Here is a 23,974-nt window from a genome sequence, read left to right as displayed (position 1 = left end):
AGTCTCCGGCGTTTCGTTGAAGTAATCAGCACTAAGAACGCACGCTAAGAGCGTGTGAGCGCGTCAATGTATATCTTCAATTACCCTCAACATTGCCCTACTCTAGACAACACATGTCTTCCTCGACCACGGTGAATAGCATGAATGACACTGCTTGAACCGACGGTGTACTAAGCGATCTTCAGCAATTGACCGAAGTGGGTCGCGATCGAGTGTTGAGATTATTGCCGCGAGAAGACGTCATCGCACTCCTAAAGGCTGCGTTTCGTGAACGTGACAATCAATGTGTGTTGGATGTGGCGCAGGTGTTACAAATGTTATTTTCGTGCCGTTGCCCCTGGGTAGGCGGGTAGGCGGGTGGGCGGGAACTGGGATGAGCTGGACTATTGGATAGACGAGCAGCAGTTATAAATAAAGCCTGCTCTTCTGATCAGTCGGGGCAGCGATTAGGTCCACATGAAAACCGTCGTGATGTGAGTCTCAAAGGAATGATAAAGACCTTAGGGGAATGAATTGTAGGGTGATGGGAACACACTTACAGATATCTGGTAAATGGTGAGCGTAGACTGAGTACTGACTCCCTGAACGCCGATGCTATGCAATGTGGATAAGCCCCGACTAGGGCTTGATCCACTCCAGGTATGATTATAAGAAAAGTGTCGATGTCAACATAAGAACGATGAACGCGTGTCTCTCAAACAGCATCCACAGCCATCCAGCCACCGCTCCAGATGCCATCCGTCTTACAGCCAGAACAGCTCGCAGGGTTGCATCCGGTTGGCTTTGTGAAGTCATACTCCTCCCATGTAATCTCGGCTGCCTTCTCCTCATCCGCCATGACAGTGTCCTCTTCCTTCTTGACCTCAGCCTCTGCAACAGGTATCGCAGCAGCCACCGATACTTCAACACTCTTCTCAGACATATCCTCCGTCTTCACCACCACCACCTCAGCCTTCTCCTCCACCCCATCTTTCCCACCAACCGCAACACCAACCTTCTTAAACCTACTCCCCGCCGCAGCATTCCCACCACCCCCAATCTTCGTAAACCGACTCCCAACCCCCGGCTTCTTATTCGCGTTCTCCACATCTATACTCCGCATCTCCAGACCCTGCTTCGGTTTGTTGCTCTCGGTGTCGTTGGAGGCAGTCAGTTTCTTCATGTCGGCGAGACGTTGGCGGTGGTTGTGGTCGTAGGAGCGGAGGTGGTTTTCGTAGTCGAGTTGCCGTGGGTAGCCTTTATCGCAGATTGTGCAGTTGAAGAGGCGGACGGCCGCTGGGAGGGGGTTGTTTCGCTAGGAGGGGTGTTAGTGATGCATGCGTGGGGTGAGGGTAGGACTGGGGAGAGTGTACTGGTGGCATGGTCGCGTTTATGTGAGGTGTACCGCGATGAAGGGATGTGAGCGAGTTGGTATATCACCAGTGATAGCAGCTCCGTGAGCGATTCGTGGGATCGTGAGGTACCGGGGTCGTTCAGTCGTGACGTCGCGTAGTCGCGCGTGGTGATAGAACAATTGGTGTTGCGGCTCAACAGCACGCGCCTCGGCTCAAGCATGCCAGCGCCCCACTTATATCTTCACCGAATCAACGTCATTCCATGTCTCAGCAACGTAGCATTCTCCTTACCTCGCAACACCACGACACGACCCACAAGAATGGAGAAGAGTCCGGGTCTACCACCGGTAGAAGACGAAGAGATGGGCGTCATGGGCCTCACCGAAGTCGACCCCTCGCCTGTCGACACACCAGAAGAGTTGAAAGTAAATCAATATTTCCCGGTTCCGGATGAGGAGCGGCCTGAGAAAGAGACGGAAGAGATGAGAGGCATAAGGAGGATGAACACTTTGGGATTGCGGTTAGGTGATCACGGGCCTGCTTGGTGGCGTACGTCTTCCTACAGCCCTCATCCATGAAGCTACAATGCTGACACCACTCCACCACAGTCCTCCGCATACAAAAGTACTCCTCCTACACCTTCACCGCCTTCGCCGCCCTCCACATAACAAACGTCTCCATAATACCGCTCGCCACCCGCTCCGTCCTCGAATCAAACCGCTACCTCCTGCTCACACGACCATACTACCAATCTGCGCTCACGGAACCCCTCCTCGTTGGCCTCCCCCTCGTCGCACACGTTACCTCTGGAATCGCACTACGGCTATGGCGAAGGCGACAAGCGCTGAAAAGATACGGTGCTGAGACACGAACGGATAAGCGCACGATTCCTTGGCCAGCACTGAGTGGAACCAGTGCGTTGGGTTATGCGTTGGTGCCTTTTGCTAGTTTCCATATCTGGACTACGAGGATTCTTCCGTTGTATGCGCATGGTGATTCGTCGCTGATCAATTTGCAATATATTTCCCATGGCTTCGCACTACATCCTGCAGTTTCCTTCACCGGTTTCACAGCACTGGTGGGAGTTGGCGTGTGGCATTTCGTCTGGGGCGCAGCAAAATGGTTGGGTTTCGCGCCCAGCCAGGTCAAACACACGGAAGAGAACAGAGCGTTGATCCGGAAGAGGAGGTGGTACACTATCAACGGTATCAGCGCAGTTCTGACGGCGCTATGGCTAGCGGGCGGTTTGGGTGTCGTTGGACGAGACGGCAAGATGGTGGGATGGGTAGGCAAAGAGTATGATGAGTTGTACAAGTACCTTCCCATTGTGGGACGATGGGTAGGACAATGAGAGGAACGTGTGGTGCGAGTTTTGCATTGTAGTATACCCTTGATAGCGCATCGACAAACGTCTACACTTTCTCGCAAGAACACTCGACTTCACTTTCTTAGTAGTCGGTGTATATCCTTCCTTCCAGCGGTCGTAGTACTAATCCCGTCCCCTTTCCATACGAACTCACAAGCAGCTTCAACCCCTCAACATCACATGCCATCCCCCGTTTCTCGGTCGTAAAATTCAACACAACAAGCGCCGTCTTCCCCTCACACCTCTTCCGATAAACAAACAATTCCTTGCCCTCCGGATCCACCAACTCAAAGGACCCATACACGAAAACGTCCTTGTGTTCCTTTCTGAGCTTGAGCACATGCTTGTAAAATGAAAGCACACTGCTCTGATCCTTCTCCTGCGCCGCCGCATTGATATTGGCATACTCATCGTGCACTCTCATCCACGGCTTTCCCGTCGAAAACCCACTATTGGTACTGTCGTCCCATTGAAAAGGCAACCGCGCATGATCCCTAGCCATGCGCTGTAAACCCCTCTTAATCCTTTCTTTGCGCGTAGGATCCGTGCCGTTCTCCGCCAGCCTCACGGCTTCGGCCCAGTAGTTCTGGCTTTCGACGTCTTTGTATTCGCTTTCTATATCCCAGGATGGCGGCGCGTTGATCATACCGATTTCCTGGCCTTGGTACAGGAACAAACTGCCTGATTGACCAATTAGCCACAAAGCGAGGAGTTTCCCGCTTGCGACTCGCCATTCGGGTGCGTCATTGGCGAAGCGGGAGATGCTGCGGCCGTTGTCGTGGTTTTCGTTGAAGACGGTTGTCCACGCGTCTGTGCCTTCGATGAAGCATTGCCATTTCTCTGATATGCGCTTCATTTCTGGTAGTGTCCAAGTAGCGTAATCGTACTTGTTATCAGAGCCTGGTGGGCCCTGGCCGAGATGCGTGATGTCGAATTGGAAAACCATGTCTAGTTCTTTTTGTGCGGCGCTGATGTAGGGGAGGACGGAGGAGGGGTCTGGACATAAGGAGAGTTCGCCGACTGTTACGACGGGTTGGTTGTCGTAGGTGCGGTAGTGGGAGAGGACGGTACGGTTCATTTCCTTGATGAACTCGTGGATGCGGGGCCCGTTACACCACATTTGGGCGGCAGGTTGGATGGGGCTGCTTGGATCGGTGATAGGCGCATTGGTAAAGGGGAGCACTTTGGAGTACTTGTTTACGGTGTCTACGCGGAAGCCGTCGATGCCTTTGTTGAGCCAGAAGCGCATTGCTGAGTCGTATATCGCCTGCCGGCAGTCTTTGTTCTCCCAGTTGAGGTCTGGTTGCGACTTGTCGTATAGGTGGAGGTAGTACTCTTCCGTGTGCTCATCCCAAGTCCAGGTTCCACCAGCGAAATATGAGCGGTAGTTGGTGGGCGGCATGCGGTTGCCTTGCTCATCGTAGCGTGCTGGTTGCCAGAAGTACCAGTCTCTTTTCGGATTATCTCTAGAACTCTGGCTTTCCTGGAACCAAGCGTGCTGATCGCTTGTATGGTTTACAACTAGGTCGAGGATGATCTTCATATCGTTATCGTGGCAGGCTTTGATGAGTTTCTCCACATCCTTGACAGTGCCGTACGGTGCATATACGCCTTCATAGTCGGAAATATCGTAGCCCTGACATATTGAGGCACGAGGTCAGCGACCGTCCATATAATTCGTACATCATGATTCTTACCATGTCAATCTGCGGTGAGTCAAACATGGGCGATAGCCATACCACATCTACACCAAGGGACGCGATGTAGCTGATCTTCTCAAGTATACCTGGGATATCTCCCCAGCCATCGCCATCACTGTCCTTGAAAGATGCCGGATAGATTTGATAGAATGTTGCTTCCTTCCACCACATGCGTTTGTGGTAAGAAAGGTCCACATGTGGTGACATGATAGTTGACGGACAAATTATGTGTACTGAGCTTCGGATATCTGTGACTGTGAGACTTGGTGGGTGCAAGCTATTCGTAAGCAGATATGATCCATGGATCGATGAGAAGTTACTGGTGGAAGCCAGGCAGTAGCAAGAGGATGACCGCTTGTTGTACGGAGTGGGAGATGAAGGAGAGAAGTCGTTGCAGGCTCCAGAAAACTACACTTTGGTCTGTACTCCGTCCCAATGATCATCGTCATGCAGTCCATTGTGATGTCAATTCTCATTCGCTGTTTTGGTGACTGCTTGTAAACGGTTGGCACCCTGGTGCGAGTCGTGTTAGCCCCGCAATGTGGCGTCCGTGTTCCTTCCGTGTTGCCTCCGCATCGCCTCCGCCTTGGCTCCGTGAAAATCTACTGGTTCGCCGAACCACCATAGGCCATCTGCGTTGTTTCCGATCATTCGGCAACAAGAGAACTCGTAATCACGAGAAATTGGCGTTCTATGGTGCTGTAGGAGTAATTTTGGGCGTAGTATGAGCGATTTCCATGCCAAAGCTGGGGCACCATGGGGAGGTCCGAGGTGCTGGGCCCTCGCTAACCCGCATCAAAGGCAACCCTATTCTGACCATGATCATCTGTGCTCGGAGATGGTTATAAGCCTGTCACGCCTCCTCAATCATATGGCATCGCTTCCAGTCTCTTTCACCCGAGTTGCCACTCATTGCGACAATGACAGACAAGGACTTTGAGCAACTTACGGCGACACAGCTCGCAGCGCCAAATGAGGAGGCGCAGCATGCAGCTGACGATGAGAAATCTATGAGCCTCGTTCAGGCGATCAGACTTTACCCAAAAGCCGTTGGCTGGTCAGTCGTTCTGTCGAGTGCTCTGATCATGGAAGGCTACGATCTCGCCTTGCTGGGGAGTTTGTACGGCAGCCCTCAGTTCAATCGCAAGTACGGAGTTCTCAATGCTGCTACTGGCAAGTACAGTGTTCAAGCTAGTTGGCAGAGCGCACTGTAAGTATCAATGGAACGTTACCCGAGGTTTTGCTTTGGCTGATAGCGTCAGATCCAACGGAGCACGAGCTGGCGAGGTCATCGGTCTTGTCATCAACGGCTTCGTTAGCGAGCGGTATGGGTATCGGAAGACCATGATAGGTGCCCTGATATCGATGACTGCTTTCATCTTTATCCTGTTCTTTGCGCCTAATGTTCAGACTCTGGTCATCGGCGAAGTCTTCTGCGGGATCCCGTGGGGCATGTTTCAGACCCTCACAACGCAGTATGCATCGGAAGTTGCACCTGTACGTCTGAGGCCGATTTTGACCACGTTCGTCAACATGTAAGCATTTGCATTCACCTTTTCCGAGACCGAATGCTGATGACCTTCCAGGTGCTGGGTGATGGGACAATTCATAGCTGCAGGTGTAAACCGCGGCTGCGTCCAACGTTCAGACCAATGGGCATATCGCATCCCTTTTGCCGTGCAATGGGTCTGGCCCATACCGATCATGGTCGGTGTCTTTCTTGCACCTGAAAGTCCGTGGTGGCATGTTCGCAGAGGCGACAAGGCAGGCGCCAAAGCTGCATTGCTTCGTCTGACCTCGCCAGACAAGGACCCGAACTTCAACGCCGACGAGACCATTGCCATGATTGAGCATACCAACGAAATGGAGAAGAACATGTCGGAAGGCACCCGATGGACGGACCTGTTCAAGGGAACCGATCTCCGACGAACCGAGATCGTATGCTTCACCTGGATTGCTCAGACAATCTGCGGGACCAACATCATGGGCTACTTGTCAGTATTGAACGTGAAGTCAGTAGAAACTCTGGGCTAACATCAAGTAGCGCATACTTCATGCAGAAGGCAGGACTTCCCACCGTTCAATCTTTCAACATGTCGATGATCTCACTCGCCCTTGGCCTCGTCGGTACTGCTGGCTCGTGGTATCTCATGCAGAAGTTCGGTCGACGAACGATCCATTTCTCCGGCGGCTGCACACTCTTCATTATCCTGATCATCGTCGGATCATGCTCTTTTGCCGGTACCCAAGCTTCCAATTGGGCTATTGGCGCGGTGTTGATCTTCTTCGTCTTCGTATACGACTTCACGATCGGTCCCGTCACATACTCAATCGTGTCGGAGATGTCATCCACAAGATTGAAGGCCAAGACGATCGTACTCGCGCGAGCGCTGTACAATATCTCGAATATTGTGGTCAACGTACTGACGAACTACCAGCTTGGAGATGCCAACTGGGCCTGGGGAGCGAAGACGGCGTTCTTCTGGGCAGGTACTTGCGGCTGCGTTGTGGTGTGGGTGTACTTCAGGCTCCCAGAACCGAAGGGTCGGACGTATGGGGAGCTAGACATGTTATTCGAGCAGAGGGTCAGCGCTCGGAAGTTTGCTAGTACGCAGGTCGACCCATATGGGCATGGGCGTGTCGCGGATGAGAAGGCTGCCGTGGGCTCGGAATGGAAGGAGTGAGAATAGCCATAATTGCGGTGCTGATGTAGTAGTTTTACGCGTCTCAAACGCTGACGAGCTATGTTCGCAGATGGTTGTTTGTGTTGGCCATGTCTTTCCTGTTCGGCGACGCGCATCTTCTTGTAGACTAGTGTATTCGCATGACGTAAGCAGCCTCGGCACCACGCGACGCGTCTCACTAGCCCGCGGGCTACCTGAGGCCATCTCTCACCACGCCTTCTCACATCTCTAATCAACATCATGAACCCCACGCAGACGCTCGAACTTGATGCAGAACAACGTGTCTAGAACAGTCTACCGGAAACAAGTTGCAAAGGCATGTGACCCGTGTCGCCGCCGCAAAACCAAGTGCAATGGCGCGCAACCTTGCGCAGGATGTTTATCGGCAAAACTAGCTTGCACCTTCAACGCACCACGGGGTCAAGGAGGTCGCACAGGTTCCAGGGCTAACGTACTCAACGAGTTGAGAGCGATACCCCATAACGATGCCGACGTCGTCGATCCGCAGAATGCTGCCCCGAACGCGGTCATTACCCCCGCTGTGGAATTGACCAGGCAAATCTTCAAAACGTTGGTCGACGTCTACGAAGAGCGCATATACAGGATAGTAGCTCTCATACCGGCCGAAAAACTGCGAGAAGAGTTCGCGCAAATGCAGACTTCGCCGACATCTCGACAGCTCATATATGCCTTTTGCGCGTACATGGCAAACTTTGCGGAAGCTTCCACTAATGCCAATTGCGGATCTACACAGTCTGCACAAATGGACTCACAAAACTGCTACTTAGATAAGACATTACTCTCGCTGCAGCGAGATAGGATTACGCAGCTCGAACATCGATCAGTTTATACCTCCTTCTTTCTGTACGGAGCTTACGCTGGCCGAGACGACTATCGTCAAGCATGGTTCTATTTGAGAGAAGCAACTACCTTATTTATGATGCTCAAAGACGAGGACAGGGATTGGTTCGACATGAAGACAAGGAAACGGCTGTTTTGGATCCTGGTAGTGTCAGAAAGGTACGCCAAATACTCTCCGTCTTTCCCACATCTGTTCAGCCACCTTGACGCATCGTGGCTCATCATATGCACTTCTGACACTATGACACCATTTGTCCCTTTCTCGTCTATCCAACTTCACCTGTGAGCGAAGACAATGACGATTCGCAGCACCCATGGGCATCGTAATGAGTGTATTGCTTATTAGTTGTTAGAGCGCATGGCGTTCGTAGGAATCGGCCCATCACACTATCTGTCACTTCCTCAAGCTACCCACTCGATGGTCATGATGATCTTGGCTTGCTCCACCTCGCATCAGTCTTCCGACCGCTCGATGAAGTCTTTTTCGCAGTGTGGAACGGTGCTGCGCAAAACTGCAGTAAAGAGTGGTTAATCCAGCTCGAGAACGATGTTCGCACCGCGCTGCCCACTGATCTCGAACTTTCGAACGAAGAGATTGCAAATGCTCGCATATCGCAGTTCTGGCTACAGATCAAACTATGGGAGCTGTTTCCCCGCTTCGGGTTTCTCTCCACAGAGTCTGTTTACGATTGCTTAACATTCAGATACCCCATTCTGGTTGGCAAAGACTTGACCATTCTCTCCATGAAGCTACCTATTCAGAGTCTGCAAATACATGGCGTCGGCATGGTACGTCATTCAGCCGCAAGCTTGTCTCATTGCTAACAACCTTAGACGGAGAAGGTATTCGACATAGCCTGCGCTTTAGCTGACGTTCTTCATTTCGTGCCTCAGTCTGCATCACATGCCGAACTCAGCCCCCCAGATTACTTGACCCAGTTGATGCTGTTGATAGCAAAGCTACCGGGCGGCTCGTCTAAGTTCATACCCTTGCTGCTAGCGAAAGTCAATGAACTACTTCCGGATCTGCTGGAGCACGTATGCGAAGCAATTCAAATGCCAATCCCCACCAATCACAACCCTATGAGTCCAGACACACGATTTGTGTATGAAGAGGAGGTTGGTAGAGGCCTTCACGCAGACTTGAGGAGAACGTTCTAGTGGGAAGGAAGGAGGATGCATTCGAAGACTGCAATCAGGACAAGCCAGACTGGGCCTCACAAACCTATCTATACATAGGACATAGGACATGAGCCCGAAATACTATCCCACCCACCAATCTACATAACGAGTACCGACCGGTCTGGACTACCAAGCGACCAGCGCCAGGACAGCCCGCCGTCGACAACACTCGAACCCAATTTCAAACAAAACAAAACAAAACAAGAAACCCTGACCATCCCAACGACCAGCGTCAAGATGGCCCACCGCTAACCACAACCCCACCAGCATGGCGACCAGCGCTCATGCGAACCTCGGCCTCAGTGCCCGCCGGCGAGAGATCGCGCCTTCGATGTCGCCATCGATCACCGTCTCCAGCCCACCACCAGGGCCACACACGAAGATGAGCTCGCTGCTCAGGCGATTGTATCTTGTGTCCCTCTTGGACACCACTGTGGCCTCTGGTTGCTTGCGCAGCCAAGGAGGACCCTCGCCGGGGTGCTCCCTCATGTATTCGAAGGCCCGTTCCAGTTTCGTCGTCTCACTCTCTTGAGTGAACCAGAGGAAAAGCGGAACGGCAACGACGAGGAAAACGGCGACGAAGGACCAGAAGAGCGCGGCGCGGAGGAATTGCCAAACGAGATCGATCTCGTATGCCTTTCGGCGGCGGAAGGTTTCGTGCCAGTCTGTGAAGCCCGACCCAGGCACGTCTGGGTCGAAGCGGCATCGGTCGAAGAAGAGGTCAAGGAGGCGGCCGAAGGTGTTTTCCCAAAATGGGTCGTTTAGGCCCGCCAGCAGGCCAAACGACACCATCATGTAGGTGTTGTGGGCTTGTCGAAAGGAGATCGACAGGGAGAGTCGGCGGATGAGGACGTGGCCTAGGGCCCAAGAGAAGAGGGTGCCGATGGCGATGCGTAGCTCATCTGAGCTCGCGGCGAAGATGGTGATGAGCACCAGGCTCAGGAAGATGCGCAGCTTGTTCTGCGGGGACAGCATTGTTGCTGTTGTGGTGGTGGTGGTGGTGGTGATGATGGTGATGATGGTGGGAAGAGGGAAGTTGGAAATGTCTTGAAAATGAGCAGGTGTGGTGTTTGCTAAAGAGCAAGAGTCGGAGGCGGATGGGCTGTTTATATAGTACTGGCTTCTGCGCGAAGATGAGACGGTTGACAATAGCTACTATTGTTACAATAGGTACGTATGCGCCTTCACCTCTACTTTCTACAATACCAACTAAACAATAGCGTACTCATGAAAACCTCGCCTTCACCCCGGAACGCTGACAAAGATCTCAATAGCAATAAGCTGACAAAAGACAGGGATCCAGTTGTAGCTCGCCTTCACCTTCACCACAACATCACGTAGACCCCAGGAACACACATGCCCGCTGCTCACATCAAGACGCGCACCCACGTATACCTCAAACCTCACCACCAGCTACCCCACCGTCGCCCAAATCTCATCGTATCCCCCAACCCCTCCCCTAATAATCACTATACCTCCTCTTCGACACCGCACTCACCCTCGACACCCTTCTACTCGCCCCATCAAGCCCCTCCCCCTCAACAAACAACCGATTATGCACGATCCAATCCTCAAACTCCTGCTCCCTCGTCTCCTCATCCGGGTCAATCCAATCCCCCATCTCGCTTCCTCCCATGGTAGTATTAGTAGTAGTATCGCTCATCCTGTTCACGACTCCATCGCGTGAGTGTGAGACCGAGGAACTGGATTGCTCCGAGCGCCAGTGGTGCGGGAGGGGACTTCGGCCACGGCCGTCGTCGTTGGCGGCGTCGATGGCGCTGGGATCGAGACGTTGGATTTGGGACTTTTTGTACTCGTGCGCTGTCTCTGCGAGGGCTTTTGCACTGACACCGGTATTGTTGGTGTTGTTGTTGTTGTTGTTGTTGGTTTTCCAGTTCCGCGGCAGTGTGTAGGAGAACGCTGAGCGTATGCCGCTTGGCTTGCGGCGGAGGGAGCCGCCTACGCGGCTGAGCCAGGTTTTGGGACTGGTGTCTTGGTTTGGGGTTGTGGCTACGTCGGCGTGTGGGGGTGTGGCGAAGGGGGATTTACGGGGTAGCTCTTCGCCGCTGGGATGTTGCATTAGGTGGCAGGAGTGGTCGATGAGTGCGGGTTCTACGCCGTCGGGGAGTTGCTCGTAGGTGGACATGCCGATGCTTACGCCGCGTTTGCGGCGGAGGGAGAAGAATCGCGTGGGGCCTGTGAAGGGGAGATGCTGGGCTGGGGTAGGTGTTGTGGGTTCGATATGTGGTTCAGCGGTATCGGATTGGGACTGCTCGTTCCGTTGTGCGGTCTGGCGAACTGCCTTCTTCTTGTCTTTGCGTTCTTGGTGTCGCTTTCGAATCTGTTGGTTTGTTAGCATGTAGCTTTCTTAGACAGCGGTGCGAGGGCATGTCTTGACAGTAGACGTGATGTGAATGCGACAGATGTACTTCAATGTTGGTAAGCTATATAAGCTACTTACCGTACTGATCAAACCCATCTTGGGCATACTGGGCGAATGCCTCACGATATTCTTGTTGTTAGAGATGGAAAGCCAGATTATAGAGAAGAGCACCAGGTGTTCCTGAGTACAGCTGTCAAGTGCAACGTCAACATCTCCATCGACGGCATGTAAAGTTTGGTTGCGTGGGTGGGGACGCCGTCAACCAGAGGATATGGTTGATCGAGGGTCCATGGACATGTCATCGTGTCAACCTCAACACATTATGAGCACGGTGGAGATGTATTCTTGACGTTTCAATTACTTTTACTATGGGAGCATGCTTTGATGGCGACCGTGTAACTCTATGCATGGTCTGCACATGAACCAATCTCAATAACCCCGTTGCTCATAGAGGACTTCCAAGATTCATCCTACCTGGGCGCAACCCGCTAGCAACCGTTTAGTGTGAGAGCCATACTCCCGCTCTCTATAACTCAGGTTTCGCTGTCTCTCATGTAAAAGCCATTACGACCAGGACCCATAACGACACGGGCCAGCGGGTTGTAGATAGAACCTTGGTCCAAATGACCATCAACAGCGCGAGATCTGAAACGTATCTCACTTGTAGTCCCGCACCGGGCTCTGTCGAATGGTATACCACTAGCTGACATATCACCCTCGCTTGTAGCTTTGAGATCAATCTTCGCAATGGTAGCGATGCGCTCGAGGCTTGCGATCTGCTCCCTCAGTGCACTCTGGGCTGCCTCATGCCCGTTGTTGATCTCTTCTCTGCGACTCCTCCTCCTTTCTAGGAATTTTGATCCTGCGTCTTTATGAAAGTCGCAAAGCTTGAAGAGCATGATCTTATCTTCCTCCTTGATCTTGCATAGCTCATCGTCAACGGTTTCTCTGCGCTTTTCATAAAGAGCCTTTTGTCTTCGCTGGTACAGATCTTCCTGAGCTATGCCATGAGCGCGCATCATGTCCAAAACTTCCTTCTCAGCTCCGAATGTTGCCGCCGCTTGATCGTGATCTCTCGCTTTCTTATCATCATTGACACGGATAGCCTTTTCGCAGTCTCCGATAGCGTCTTGAATGATTTTCGTAAGCTGGGTCTTTTGTTCTGCCGTCATGGTTTTGGCCGCCGCGCTCGAGCTTTCCTATGTGTTAACGTCAGTCCATGGTCTGTGAACGACCACAATCAAGCAATACGTACCAGTTGTACCTTCTCCATAAGATCGCTCAACGCATCGCTACGGTTGTAGCATTCCTTCAGCAGTCCATCAATGACAGAGCTCATTCCCTCCTTCACCTCTTCGAGCGAGGCCATTTCAATCGCGTTGCCTTGCTTTAGGCCTTTAATGATGGCGTCCGACGACATAGTGAGTTGGCGCGGTTGTCGCAGTTGTCGCCGTAATATTGATCTCGGATAGTGTTGTGGTCGCGTAGTGTTGGTTGGAGTCAGAGAGCCTTCCAAAAAGAGCAGGAGCGACTAGCGCGAAACTGCCCGGTGGAAAGTGAAGGTGAACGCGAAGACACACACAAGCGATTTTACAGTTATGCACATGTAGAGCTGACATCGTGTTGATGGTGCTAACTTCTGCTATGCGCCCTCATCAGCTCATCGAGTCGCGCAGTCTCTAGTCAGACTCAGGTTCAGCATCAGAGTCCTCCAGCCCACCAACTTCCCCCCACCGACTAACAACCTCACTCTTCGCCAGCTTCAGAATGGCCTCGTAGTACTTGATCTGCTTCATCAACATCTTCTCACCATCCCACTGCCTCTTCACCACTTTCTCCTCATCCCTAGCGCTATGGTTCTCAAGCGCCTTCTGCTCTTCCTTGATGCGCACCAGCTCCGCTCGACACAAGTCATACGTCTTATTCCAAAGTTCTTCATTCTCGTGCTCCCAGAGATCGCCGATGCCGATGTAGATGGCCTTAATCCTTGCGTACTCCTTGTCAAGGTCTTCAGATGCTGCCTCTGCGGAGCGCAGTTCGTTCTGTTGTTCTTTGGCGAAGGTTTCGTCGGCTGCGGCGCGTTGCGCTGAGAGCTCGGAGAGGATTCGCTCGCCGTGCTTGACGAATTTGCGGAGGTTGGGGATTGGGGCCTTGGATTGGAGGCGGGTTATTGTTGCGAGGGTCTGCTTTGTAATTAGAGGAGTGCAAGCTTGGATCTGTTGTACTTACGATACGTAGTTCTTCTCGCAATTGGCTGCAGTTGGAACAGTCCTTCTGAACTGTGTCGCTCGCTGCTTTAACCTTCTGGCGTCTGTCTGCGTTTGCGGCAGTGCTTGGCTTCGATCGGGCATGGCTGGACGCAGGCTCTCGGGCGTGTGAAGTAGATTGGGCTGGCGTTGACGATCGGAAGCGGATGACTTGGGCTACCCGCTCGTCCAAGAGATCATCTTCCGCTTCCTCCCCATCTAGCTCAATGCCAGATAGCTCAGCCATGTTGCGAAGGCACACCATCTGCTGGTCCCATGCGGCGCACTCTCCGTCATACACCTCCTCGGCCTTCTCAATTCGGGCTTTTAGAGTCGCTCGGATATCTGCTTTCTTTGTCTTGACAGCCTTGAACGAGTCGGCGATGAGCATCATTTCCTTTACATCTTCCTCGACAAGCGCGTTATGAGTTGGAGTGACGACCTGGTTCGTAGGCAGGCGAACGTGTAAGGCTATTCTTTTGCCCAGGATGACTTCTTCTGCCTTGATGTTTTCGTACCATTCGTTCATTGACTCGATTTCGGCGTTGAAGGATTGGTGTGCGTCTTTGATCGCGTCGTTTTTCTTGGTGCAGCTGTCGCTCTTAGCTTTCTCACAACCAGCGATACCGTCTCTATTGGTCTTTGCCAGCTGTGCTCTATCTTCCACCGGAACCGTTTCGATCGACTCTAGGCTCTCCTAGTATGTCAATGTTAGTCTTGCACTTGTGCAAGATTGCGAGTAAACATACAGCAACTACCTCCTTCTCCTCGGGCTCGCTCGACGCACTGTCGTAGCCATAACGCACCGGATCCGGACCGAGCGTGCGAAGAATGTCCAAACGGGAGAACATCTCATTCAATTCGCTGGAATATTCGTCATCCCTATAGGTGTAACGGGCGTCGGGTGGGTTTGGGCGATAGCCATCCGTAGGGAGCTGTCGTAGGCCGGCTAGCATCGCGGCGAGAGGCTCTGGAAGCACGTCAGGCACTTCAGGCTCGTTTTGTGCTTGGTTGTCGTTGGGAACACAAGCTTGATCAGTCTCTACCAATCCCTGGCTCTCGCTGTGGGAATGACCATGAACGTCCTTGCCTGAAGTAGGTTTATCTGTGCAGTGAGAGCGCATATCCGCAGAGGTGTGCCGCATGCCGTGACCGTCATAGAAGTACTCCTCGTCTTCGCAGTAGGCTGGAGAGTCGTTTTCATCGTAGTAGTCCATGAGCTCATCTTCGTCTCCGAGCCAATCTGAAGTGTAGTTCTTGCGCGGCATCTTGCCAGAACTGACAGCGAAGACGCCGTGTGTACTCGTTGCGTGTGTGCAGAATGTCGTGTTGTCGTGTCAGGGCGTAGCGTTCGGCACGAAGAGCGCAGTGCCAGCAGAAGCTCCTGGGCCGCGCGGCAGCTGTTATCGTGAGATGCGGATTCAGCGATGAAAGTGAAGATGAAAACCAGCAGCCTCATCGTTCATTCCATAACCAGCGCGCAGCGAGCCGCAACCTTCCCTGCTCTTTCTCATGCCAGTAGCCGTGCCGTTAGATTCCCATTTGGACCATTCAACGTGATACTTGCTCGTCAAGAGCATAAGCGCAGCTCGATGTGAGCGGCATAGCAGTGTTAGCCTAATTCCTGAACGTCGCAGACATCTATGCCGTTCTCTGGTGAGAACCGTGAGCTGCAGTAATGCATTCCGTCGAAGCATGACGTTGAATGAGCGAGTAGAGCATATGAAGGAAAGAAAGAACTAAAGTGACTTGGGTGAAGAAGTAGACATATGAGCAGAAGGCACGCCCACTAGTCCTCCAGATTCGAGGTGAGAGAATCTCAGATGCTCACCGACAAAGAAAAGCGGTGAGGTACTAACATCCCGAGCCTCGAAAGCAGCATGTAATAGAAGAGAACAGATGGTAAACAGTTAGAACCAAGGCAGCAAAAGCCCTACCAATGTCAGCGTCTTACCTCTCATCCCCTCTCACCTCTCACCCAAAGCCCACACCATCACTTCCAGTCACCTTCCCCAGATCCGAATTGTTTCAAAATCGTTAGATGGAGTTGCAATAGAATACTTGTACATGCAATCGAAAATGCTCTAAACCAGCACCTACGCGTCTACCTCAACCGAAAATTGGCCATCTGAATCATACATAATCCGGTTCCTTCGCCAAAACCAAATCTTTCATATCCACATAGTTATCAAACGCAATGTGTCGATTGAACACAGAACGCTGAGACCACTACGCTATCCTCTTCCGTTCCATACTCCATTTATACCCTGAGGAGCTTAGCAGCATAGTCGACGATCAAGCTCTCACTGGGGAAGCTCATCTCCTCAAGCTTCTGGGCATATGGTGTGGGCACCTCAGCACCAGTGACACGGGCAGGGGGCGCCTCCAAGTAGTCGAAGGCGTACTCGCAAGTAAGCGCCATAATCTCAGACGCGACACCGAAGGATGGGAAGCCAGACTCTACGCAGAGCATGTGGCCGGTCTTCTTGACGGACTTGACAATGGCCTCGACGTCGAGGGGCTTGATGGAGCGCAGGTTGATGACTTCGGCTTCGACGCCGTACTTGGACTTGAGTTGTTCGGCGGCGACGAGGGATTGGCCGACGCAGCGAGAGAGGGTGACGATGGTGAGGTCCTTGCCGGGGCGCTCGATCTTGGCCTTTCCGAACTGCGGGTCTGTTAGTATGAGAATAGAGTGGGATGATGGCGGGGTATCTTACGGGAATGACGAAGTCGTCTCTCTGGGCCTCCTCGCTCATGGGGAAGGACAGACCGTACAGAAGTCTATGGATGTTAGTACACAGTCTCTCGTCTTGCGACTGTTGTGACCTACTCGTTCTCGAGAACAACGACCGGGTTGGGGTCGCGGATAGCAGCCTTCAACAGACCCTTGGCATCCTCGGCGCTGTATGGCGAAACAACCTTCAATCCAGGAATGCTTCCGTACCACGCAGTGTAATCTTGCGAATGCTGGGCAGCGACACCAGACGCGAAACCGTTGGGACCACGGAAGGTGATGTTGCAGGGCTGGATACCACCGGACATGTAGTGGGTCTTTGCGGCGGAGTTGATAATCTGGTCAATGGCCTGCATGGCGAAGTTGAAGGTCATGAACTCGCACTGTCGTCGCTGTCAGATTTGCTTTTTGGACATGGAGGCTGAGAAACTCACAATGGGGTGGAGACCAGCGAGCGCAGCACCGACGGTCAGACCGGCGAAACCTGACTCTGTGATGGGAGAGTCGATTACCCTCTTCTCACCGAAGCGGTCGAGCAGGCCCTTTGTGACCTTGTAGCTGTGGCTCAGTCAGCACCGTCTATTGATATTCCGTTGTGTATAGCCTGCGATATATTCTCTGCCCAATTGGACCCTCCTCTTTCTTATCGCAGATACGACATCTCTCTTCTTCATGGTGGGACGTACGCTCCGTTGTATTGCGCGACTTCCTCTCCGAGCACGAAAACCTTGTCGTTGCGCTCCATCTCCTCGGCCATGGCCTCGTTGAGCGCCTCTCGCACCGTCATCTCCTTCTGGCCCGACGCATATCCTCTCCTCGCAATTGACGGTGTAATGGCTGCGGCGCGGAAAGCTGGTCGGAAGGCGGGCGCTGGCCGCGACGCCGAGACGAGGCGGGAGGCGGGTCGGAGGAGCCTTGAAGCAGCCATTGTGGGGTGTGTGTGAGGGTGAAGGTGTGGTGAGGAAGTGCCGTGGGCGAGTGATGGCCGCTGAGGCTTGTGGTGGTTGCTGGGGCTTGCTGGACAATTTCTTGATGCGAAGATCCGAGTCGTTGGGGCCGGCGCTAGCGATCAAAGCTCTCGAGCAGGGACCACACTATAGCGAGAACACCCGACGTGCGTCTGGATGGTCCCTGGATGGTCCGCCTCAACAACGTCGCTTTCACCAGACGCTCAGCCCTTTCACATTGCACCTGCTGGATAGTGATACTAGTCGCTTGCAAATTGCACGATAATGATCAGAATATGCAGATGAGGATTACTTCTTCTATTCTCTATAGCACCACATTTCGCGTTACCATGACCGTCCCTAGACCGTGCCCTACTTCCAAATATTACAGTATATATGCGCGTCTCCAATGCGCGTGATGCAAATGCCAGGAGATGATGCTCCTATATCGAAGGAATAGCTCGCAGACCAACAAGGTCCTAGATGCGAAGAGAAGTCTAATGCAAAGGGCGAGAACTGAAAACTTATGCGTCGGCGGGTTTCCTTCCGACCATAAGGTACATGGGTGTGAAGAGCTTCTCCCTGCCACCGGCAACAAGGCAGTCGGCTGCGAGGGCAAGACTGTCGGCAGTCTTTTGGGTACCCTTGGGGGCGAGACCGATCACCTCAAGACCACCGACGAACTTGTGGATGAGGCCACGTCCGACCTTGGTCATGCGGAGAATGGTGGGGATGTCGCCAATGGTGCTGATGTACTTCAGCTGGCCAGAGAGCGGCCAGTACCACGGGTAAGGGTCGTCCCTGTCTGCCAGATCCTCGTTGTGCTCCATCACGAAGCCGGCCTTCTTCATAGCATCGAGCGCGACCTCAATCTTCTCCATGTTCGAGATACCGTCACCAATCTCGATTCCAAGACGGATCTCGCGGTGGTGGGGGTTGTCGTTGTCGTACTTGTCGGTCATGAGCCACTCGTAGACACCGAAGACACCGCCGGGCTTGAGAACGCGGAAGATCTCGCTGTAGATGCCCTCGAGCGATGGTGCGTGGACAGTGGCCTCGATGGCGTAGACGGCATCGAAAGAGTTGTCGGGGAAAGACATTTGCTAGGACGAGTTAGTGAGTGGTACTCAGGGTGTGGAAGTATATCGTACCATGAAGTCACCCTTGGTGAACTTGAGCTTGTCTGATAGACCCTCCTTCTCGGCGTAGGCAGTGGCACGCTCGATCTGGTAGTCGTTGTTGTTCAATCCAACGACGTTGACACCAGCGAACTTGACAATCTCACGGGCGGGACCACCGACACCGCAGCCAACATCCAAGACGCGCATGTTGTCCTGGAGGTTCATCTTGTGGGCAAGGTAGTGCTCGTGGCGGGCAATGGCCTTGTAGAAAGACTCGCCATAGGCGTAGCGGGCGAAGTGGAAAGATTGTCCCCAGCCGTACTCGTAAAGGTCGGTTGCGAGGTTGTAGTAGTGTCTTGTGAGGGTAGCGTATTCATCTCGTCGTTCCTGGGTCTGTTAGTAAACACGGTATGCAACAATGCCACATATGCATACCTTGCGGGTCTCCTCAGTCTCGTCGCCAGCGGCCTTGTTGTCCCAATGCTTGAAGTACTCGTCGACAGCGGCTTGCTGGGCAGCCTTGTCCTTTTGCAACATGGCAGTCATACCACCGCGAGCCTTTGCAGACTTGCCGTGCATGGCCTTGTTGAACTCGGCATCGCGAGAATGGTCTTCCTTTTCGAGCGCAATGGGAGACATGATGGATATTAAGAGTGATATGGGGTTATGCGGGGAGTGAAGTGAATGAAACGGATAGTAGAATAAACAATTCGAAGAGGACAGGACCCTGAAACTTTATAAAGACGACCCCGGAGAGGAAAGAGCGGTATGGGTAGGAGATTGGGACTTGAATTTCTTAGGGGGTAACTGGCGTCGCCCAATCACGACCGACTCTGTACGCGGCCCTGGTCAACAGCGCTAGCGGTCGGTCGTCGCCACCCGAGCGCGTGAAAGCCAAGACCGTAAGAGGCGTATAGCGTAGTGCCTAGATTTCTACCGTCACTCCCATACCATCTGTCGCAACAACCACCGCGCCCCACTACGCGTACTCGACGTCCCCAGATTCGCTCGGCGAAGTCGCGAGATTACATTCAAAACTCAGCCACTGTCGCACACCCTACACAGCAGGCCTCACCATGCCGCCGCAAATCAAGAGCGACCTGAACCGTACGTCATGTCTTTTTCCACTGCGCGTAGCATGCACTAACTTTTGTAGGATCGGGGTGGGAAACTACTGACTTTCCGTCCGTCTGCGAGAAGTGCCTGCCGGATAGCACATATGTGCAGATGCTGAAGGAGGACTACGGCGCAGAGTGCAAGATCTGCACGCGACCCTTCACCATCTTCCGCTGGAAGGCCGACCGTACCGCGCGACAAAAGCGAACCAACATCTGCCTCACATGCGCCCGCCTCAAAAACTGCTGCCAGCACTGCATGCTCGATCTGTCCTTCGGTCTGCCCATCGTAGTCCGTGATGCTGCGCTGAAGATGGTGGCGCCCGGCCCACAGAGCGATATCAACCGACAGTACTATGCGCAGGAGCACGAGAGAGAGATCGAGGAGGGACGTGGAGCGATGGAGGCATACGAGAAGACGGATGAGAAGGCGCGCGACCTGCTTAAGCGTCTCGCGCAGAGTGAGCCCTACTACAAGAAGCAGAGACGGATAGAGGCTGAGGAGGGCGAGAGTGGACAAAAGGCGTTACCAGCGCCTGGCGGAGGTGGCGCAGCGGGCGAGAGCAGTCACGTCCCCGGTCCGATCAGAACGCGAGATTCACGAGGTACACCTGCGCGAGGAGGCATGAGGCCTGGAAGAGGAGGTCGCATGGGCGGCGCATCTGCGGAGCCAAACCCGCAAGACTGGCTGCCACCTTCGGACCCCAACGTCGCATCGCTCTTTGTCACGGGTGTGGAAGACGACCTTCCCGAGCACGAGCTCCGCAAACACTTTTCACAATACGGTCAACTTCGGTCGCTGGTATGCTCACATCGAGCACATTGCGCATACGTCAACTTCGTTAAGCGGGAAGATGCCGAGACAGCAGCGGGTACACTAAAGGGCAAGGTGATCATCAAAGGCTGCCCTATGCGCGTCACTTGGGGCAAGCCGAAGCAGCTGGACAGTTTGGATCAGAACGTCAGGATGCAATATGCAAAGGAGGGAAGACAGGTCGCTGGCTCATCACGACGGGCAGCAGCTTCCCAAGCCGCCATTGAGGCTGCACCACAGAACAGCCTGGATAGCATGGTTGTTGCACCTCCACCAGGCGCAGACGACGACGTCCAGTACGCCAGCTTGGCCGGAAACTAGGTTTTCATTTCTTGCATTGGGTCGGCGTTTTGGACTGTATGGGTATCATGATTCATTCGATGTGCATAAAAGCCTAGGAGGAACAGCATTTTGTGCCTCCCAATGTACTCTTTCCCTTGCCCTTTTTGATATCCTCGTTGTCGCCTCGCTCGGTATGCTCGTGTATCCGCAGTTCTGCATATGTTAGCCTATTGATCCCGATACCATCCATAGAAAGCATACTGTAACTTTCGCCCTCTGGGTCCGCTGCTTGCCCTTGAACGACGTTTTCTCTCAGGAACTTGGCCACCTCCTCGGCATGTACTAATGACGATTGCAGCTCTTCGCTTCCGATTCGTAGGTTGCGGTTCGCCTCAAACTTGTTACGGGCTTCGGTGCGGGCGGCGAAGAGGGTGTTCATGTCGCCTGTGCTGTGTGAGCGTGGGAAGTAGGTCAATGTCGCATTTCGTACCTTGGAAGGCGATGCGCGCGGATCGCAACAGGTTCCGGTATGCTACTAGCGCCATCTTGTGTAGAGTCGGGGCGGTGTTTAGTGAATCGAAGCGTGTGAAGAACGACCAGTTCCGCTCGGAACTTCCGCGAGGAAAGTTGCCACACGTGACATCGTTCCCGCCAGGGTCCCCCCGGCTGGCGATCCGACACCCGCTGACGTCGCGCAGCTGAAAGTGGTCCACACACGAGCAACGCTTCGGTGGCCTCAACGGTAGAAATCTAGCTCCCACACCGGGCTGCGATCTACCAGAGCCAACATGGTGTCCTTCTGGCCTTGGAAGGTACGTCGAATCTAACTATGCGCTAATACGCTTGCTGACTGTGGCAGGGTAGCGAAGATGCCGCCTCGTTCGAGAGGACGCTCAACACTCTTACTGGCAAGATCAACAGGGCCGCTGCGCGCAATGACAAACAGAAGCAGCTCTCGCGACGCGCGCGCGTCATGTGGACGCTGTATACCGGCTTCGCGTATATTCTGGTCGCGGTCGTGCTCACCTTCGTGACGGGCTGGCAGAATTGGGGTCCCATTGAGGGAAGCGTGGTGGCTGGCGGGCCTGTCTTGTATGTCCATCGTCATCGCAGCAAGGAATATGTCTGACTCTCCAGGATTTACGGCCTCCGCTATGCGCTCATGAGCTACTTCGACTACCGCATCCGCAATACTGAAGCCTACCTCAAGAAGCTGAACAAGGAACGCGACGCTACCATTGAGCGCCTCAAGGAGGCCACGAAGTACAACTCGACCCAGCAATTACTCGAGAAATATGGCGCCTCGCCCAAACAACCCGAGCAGCCACAACAAGGCAACTCCCCCGATCGCAGAAAGTCCCAGGGCCCTCAGAAACCAGCACCGCCTCCAGGCCCCCGCACTGGCATGCCTCCTCCCCCAACGGCAAACATCCAGCGACCCCAGCCACAGCAACTCCCGCATACCCCACAGAAACCCCCCTCGAACGTCTCGTCCCCTCAAGGCCCATCCCCGCCACAGCAACTACCCCCGCAAGAAGCCCCCGGCGCTGAATTCGCACCAAACGCATTCAACACCGGTGCCGTCGACCTAACCAAGCAATACACCGCCGATTCCCCGGCAGCCTTTACACAAACCCACTGGTACGACCGCATCCTCGACGCTCTCCTCGGCGAAGACGAAACACAGGCTAAGAACCGCTTCGTCTTGATCTGTTCTGAGTGCCGACTTGTCAACGGGCAAGCGCCACCCGGTGCTCGCACGCTTGAAGATGTCGGGAGGTGGAGATGTGGTGGGTGCAGTGCGTGGAATGGAAAGGAGAAGCCGCGGGAAGATGATGTTACCAGGCTTGTTAGGGATTGGGAGGCGGAGCGGAAGGCGAAGGATAGGCTGAGTGGAGATGGGGGTGTGAAGGAGATGGAGGAAGTGGGTGTGGAGGATGAGAGCGAGGGTGTGGTTGTTGAGGCCGAGGCTGAGGCAGACAGCAGTGGAGAGGATACTCCCCCGCCCAGTCGGAATACGAGGAGTAAATCCAAGGGGAGGGGGAAGAAATAGGGAGGTTATGGTGGGCACGGCGTCTAGGTGTGTCGGGATGGCATCATAAGGGCGCGGATAAAGGGGGTTATGTACACTAAACATTGATATGGCTTACACTATGATAGTAAGCCTTTCTAGAAGACATGGAAAGATCAGAAGATTTCGAATCGTCTCAACTTTCACTCATGTGGCAGGCACGTGCACCGCTGGCCGTGTATAAATACTTCGCTTTACTCCCTCTCTCCCTGTTTCTTATCACTCACCCTTCATTTGGGTTTTACCAAAAAAGTGAGTGCTGAAGTTGATGGCGTGTGTCTCCTCCCGCGCCTCTTCATCACTTTTACCAAAATAGCTGCCCTTGTGACCGATGGGGTGTGCTTCTGCCTCTGCCTCTTCCTCTGGGTTCCTTCAAAAACTGTCTCGATCTTATGCCATGGTGTGCGCTTCCTCCCGCGCCTCTTTATCATTCTATCCAAAAATCTGCCTCACTGCGATATGTGTGGTGCGCTCTGTCCTAGGCTCCTTCATCATCTTTACCAAAAACAAAATTGGACAACAACATGGTGCGCGCTCTTTCTGCGCCTGTCCATTATTTTCATCAAAAGGAGTACAGTTCTCTTTCATGGTGTGCGCTTCCTCCTGCGGCTTCTCAAAACACTGCCATCTATCCAAAAACTCCGGCAAGACTTTCGAATGTCCTGGCGACTGTTCTGTCTTTTCGAAAAAACAAATCATGTCTAGCAAATGTCTCCGCTTCTGGAACCACCAAAAACGTATTACTATGGACGCCATGGCAGTTGAAAGAGTCGAGAAATCGTAGCTGAGGTCGATGATGGCCGGTCGAGGAAAATTCGTTATGAACATTACATGGCCGGTCGCTGTTCACAAAGGCTGTAGAAAGAGGAAGCATGTTGTGCACAAAACTTTCAGGTGTTCCTGGAATGGCTGAGAAGGAGTCAAAAATCATCTGCGATGATGTCATGAGCTGTGCCTGTCTGTCTAAAACAACAAAGCTATCCTAGGATGCTGTGAGAAAAGATTTTCTCGGCGCGTCCATGTGTCGGTCTGGCGGATATATAAACCTCACCGCGTCCTCTGGCTTCCTGTCTTCTATACTCCACACCTTCCTGTGTTTTACCAAAAATCTTTACTGCCCTCATTCATGGT

The 23,974-nt window shown here is 53.3% G+C and overlaps 14 protein-coding genes across 14 annotated transcripts; 5 read left to right on the top strand and 9 right to left on the bottom strand.

Moving 5' to 3' along the window:
• Positions 1–694: 694 nt before the first annotated feature.
• Positions 695–1,361, bottom strand: J4E85_009875 (uncharacterized protein; the record flags this gene model as incomplete). Its single annotated transcript, XM_051474093.1, has 2 exons — positions 695–1,294; positions 1,353–1,361. 2 exons carry the CDS (start codon positions 1,359–1,361, stop codon positions 695–697), a joined length of 609 nt encoding a protein of 202 aa, XP_051322170.1.
• Positions 1,362–1,654: 293 nt separating this feature from the next.
• On the top strand, positions 1,655–2,685 carry J4E85_009874 (uncharacterized protein; the record flags this gene model as incomplete). The annotated part of the gene is made up of 2 exons (XM_051474092.1): positions 1,655–1,883; positions 1,943–2,685. The coding sequence occupies 2 exons, from the start codon at positions 1,655–1,657 to the stop codon at positions 2,683–2,685; spliced, it is 972 nt and encodes a 323-aa protein (XP_051322169.1).
• Positions 2,686–2,782: 97 nt separating this feature from the next.
• Positions 2,783–4,607, bottom strand: J4E85_009873 (uncharacterized protein; the record flags this gene model as incomplete). Its single annotated transcript, XM_051474091.1, has 2 exons — positions 2,783–4,336; positions 4,398–4,607. The coding sequence occupies 2 exons, from the start codon at positions 4,605–4,607 to the stop codon at positions 2,783–2,785; spliced, it is 1,764 nt and encodes a 587-aa protein (XP_051322168.1).
• Positions 4,608–5,320: 713 nt separating this feature from the next.
• On the top strand, positions 5,321–5,939 carry J4E85_009872 (uncharacterized protein; the record flags this gene model as incomplete). The annotated part of the gene is made up of 2 exons (XM_051474090.1): positions 5,321–5,610; positions 5,663–5,939. The coding sequence occupies 2 exons, from the start codon at positions 5,321–5,323 to the stop codon at positions 5,937–5,939; spliced, it is 567 nt and encodes a 188-aa protein (XP_051322167.1).
• A 165-nt stretch (positions 5,940–6,104) lies between these two features.
• Positions 6,105–9,106, top strand: J4E85_009871 (uncharacterized protein; the record flags this gene model as incomplete). The annotated part of the gene is made up of 5 exons (XM_051474089.1): positions 6,105–6,394; positions 6,445–7,080; positions 7,553–8,104; positions 8,317–8,734; positions 8,780–9,106. The coding sequence occupies 5 exons, from the start codon at positions 6,105–6,107 to the stop codon at positions 9,104–9,106; spliced, it is 2,223 nt and encodes a 740-aa protein (XP_051322166.1).
• Positions 9,107–9,409: 303 nt separating this feature from the next.
• Positions 9,410–10,102, bottom strand: J4E85_009870 (uncharacterized protein; the record flags this gene model as incomplete). Its single annotated transcript, XM_051474088.1, has 1 exon — positions 9,410–10,102. One exon carries the CDS (start codon positions 10,100–10,102, stop codon positions 9,410–9,412), a length of 693 nt encoding a protein of 230 aa, XP_051322165.1.
• Positions 10,103–10,586: 484 nt separating this feature from the next.
• J4E85_009869 (uncharacterized protein) lies at positions 10,587–11,615 on the bottom strand (the record flags this gene model as incomplete). The annotated part of the gene is made up of 2 exons (XM_051474087.1): positions 10,587–11,468; positions 11,589–11,615. The coding sequence occupies 2 exons, from the start codon at positions 11,613–11,615 to the stop codon at positions 10,587–10,589; spliced, it is 909 nt and encodes a 302-aa protein (XP_051322164.1).
• A 428-nt stretch (positions 11,616–12,043) lies between these two features.
• On the bottom strand, positions 12,044–12,930 carry J4E85_009868 (uncharacterized protein; the record flags this gene model as incomplete). The annotated part of the gene is made up of 2 exons (XM_051474086.1): positions 12,044–12,709; positions 12,766–12,930. The coding sequence occupies 2 exons, from the start codon at positions 12,928–12,930 to the stop codon at positions 12,044–12,046; spliced, it is 831 nt and encodes a 276-aa protein (XP_051322163.1).
• Positions 12,931–13,189: 259 nt separating this feature from the next.
• Positions 13,190–15,024, bottom strand: J4E85_009867 (uncharacterized protein; the record flags this gene model as incomplete). The annotated part of the gene is made up of 3 exons (XM_051474085.1): positions 13,190–13,693; positions 13,740–14,453; positions 14,506–15,024. 3 exons carry the CDS (start codon positions 15,022–15,024, stop codon positions 13,190–13,192), a joined length of 1,737 nt encoding a protein of 578 aa, XP_051322162.1.
• A 992-nt stretch (positions 15,025–16,016) lies between these two features.
• PDB1 (pyruvate dehydrogenase E1, beta subunit) lies at positions 16,017–17,421 on the bottom strand (the record flags this gene model as incomplete). Its single annotated transcript, XM_051474084.1, has 5 exons — positions 16,017–16,424; positions 16,477–16,540; positions 16,590–16,876; positions 16,928–17,051; positions 17,180–17,421. 5 exons carry the CDS (start codon positions 17,419–17,421, stop codon positions 16,017–16,019), a joined length of 1,125 nt encoding a protein of 374 aa, XP_051322161.1.
• Positions 17,422–17,964: 543 nt separating this feature from the next.
• Positions 17,965–19,200, bottom strand: ERG6_2 (Delta(24)-sterol C-methyltransferase; the record flags this gene model as incomplete). The annotated part of the gene is made up of 3 exons (XM_051474083.1): positions 17,965–18,543; positions 18,592–18,948; positions 18,997–19,200. The coding sequence occupies 3 exons, from the start codon at positions 19,198–19,200 to the stop codon at positions 17,965–17,967; spliced, it is 1,140 nt and encodes a 379-aa protein (XP_051322160.1).
• Positions 19,201–19,637: 437 nt separating this feature from the next.
• SLT11 (Pre-mRNA-splicing factor slt11) lies at positions 19,638–20,811 on the top strand (the record flags this gene model as incomplete). Its single annotated transcript, XM_051474082.1, has 2 exons — positions 19,638–19,668; positions 19,718–20,811. 2 exons carry the CDS (start codon positions 19,638–19,640, stop codon positions 20,809–20,811), a joined length of 1,125 nt encoding a protein of 374 aa, XP_051322159.1.
• A 73-nt stretch (positions 20,812–20,884) lies between these two features.
• On the bottom strand, positions 20,885–21,317 carry MZM1 (Mitochondrial zinc maintenance protein 1, mitochondrial; the record flags this gene model as incomplete). Its single annotated transcript, XM_051474081.1, has 3 exons — positions 20,885–20,985; positions 21,034–21,216; positions 21,263–21,317. 3 exons carry the CDS (start codon positions 21,315–21,317, stop codon positions 20,885–20,887), a joined length of 339 nt encoding a protein of 112 aa, XP_051322158.1.
• A 243-nt stretch (positions 21,318–21,560) lies between these two features.
• J4E85_009862 (uncharacterized protein) lies at positions 21,561–22,825 on the top strand (the record flags this gene model as incomplete). The annotated part of the gene is made up of 3 exons (XM_051474080.1): positions 21,561–21,584; positions 21,632–21,864; positions 21,910–22,825. The coding sequence occupies 3 exons, from the start codon at positions 21,561–21,563 to the stop codon at positions 22,823–22,825; spliced, it is 1,173 nt and encodes a 390-aa protein (XP_051322157.1).
• Positions 22,826–23,974: the final 1,149 nt, after the last annotated feature.

Source organism: Alternaria conjuncta (genome assembly GCF_024043145.1).
Source record: "Alternaria conjuncta strain BMP 0040 chromosome Unknown scaffold_19, whole genome shotgun sequence".
Classification (NCBI taxonomy): Eukaryota; Fungi; Ascomycota; class Dothideomycetes; order Pleosporales; family Pleosporaceae; genus Alternaria; species Alternaria conjuncta.
The sequence above is the reverse complement of the archived record's forward strand: the minus strand, read 5'-3'. Positions and strand labels throughout refer to the sequence as shown.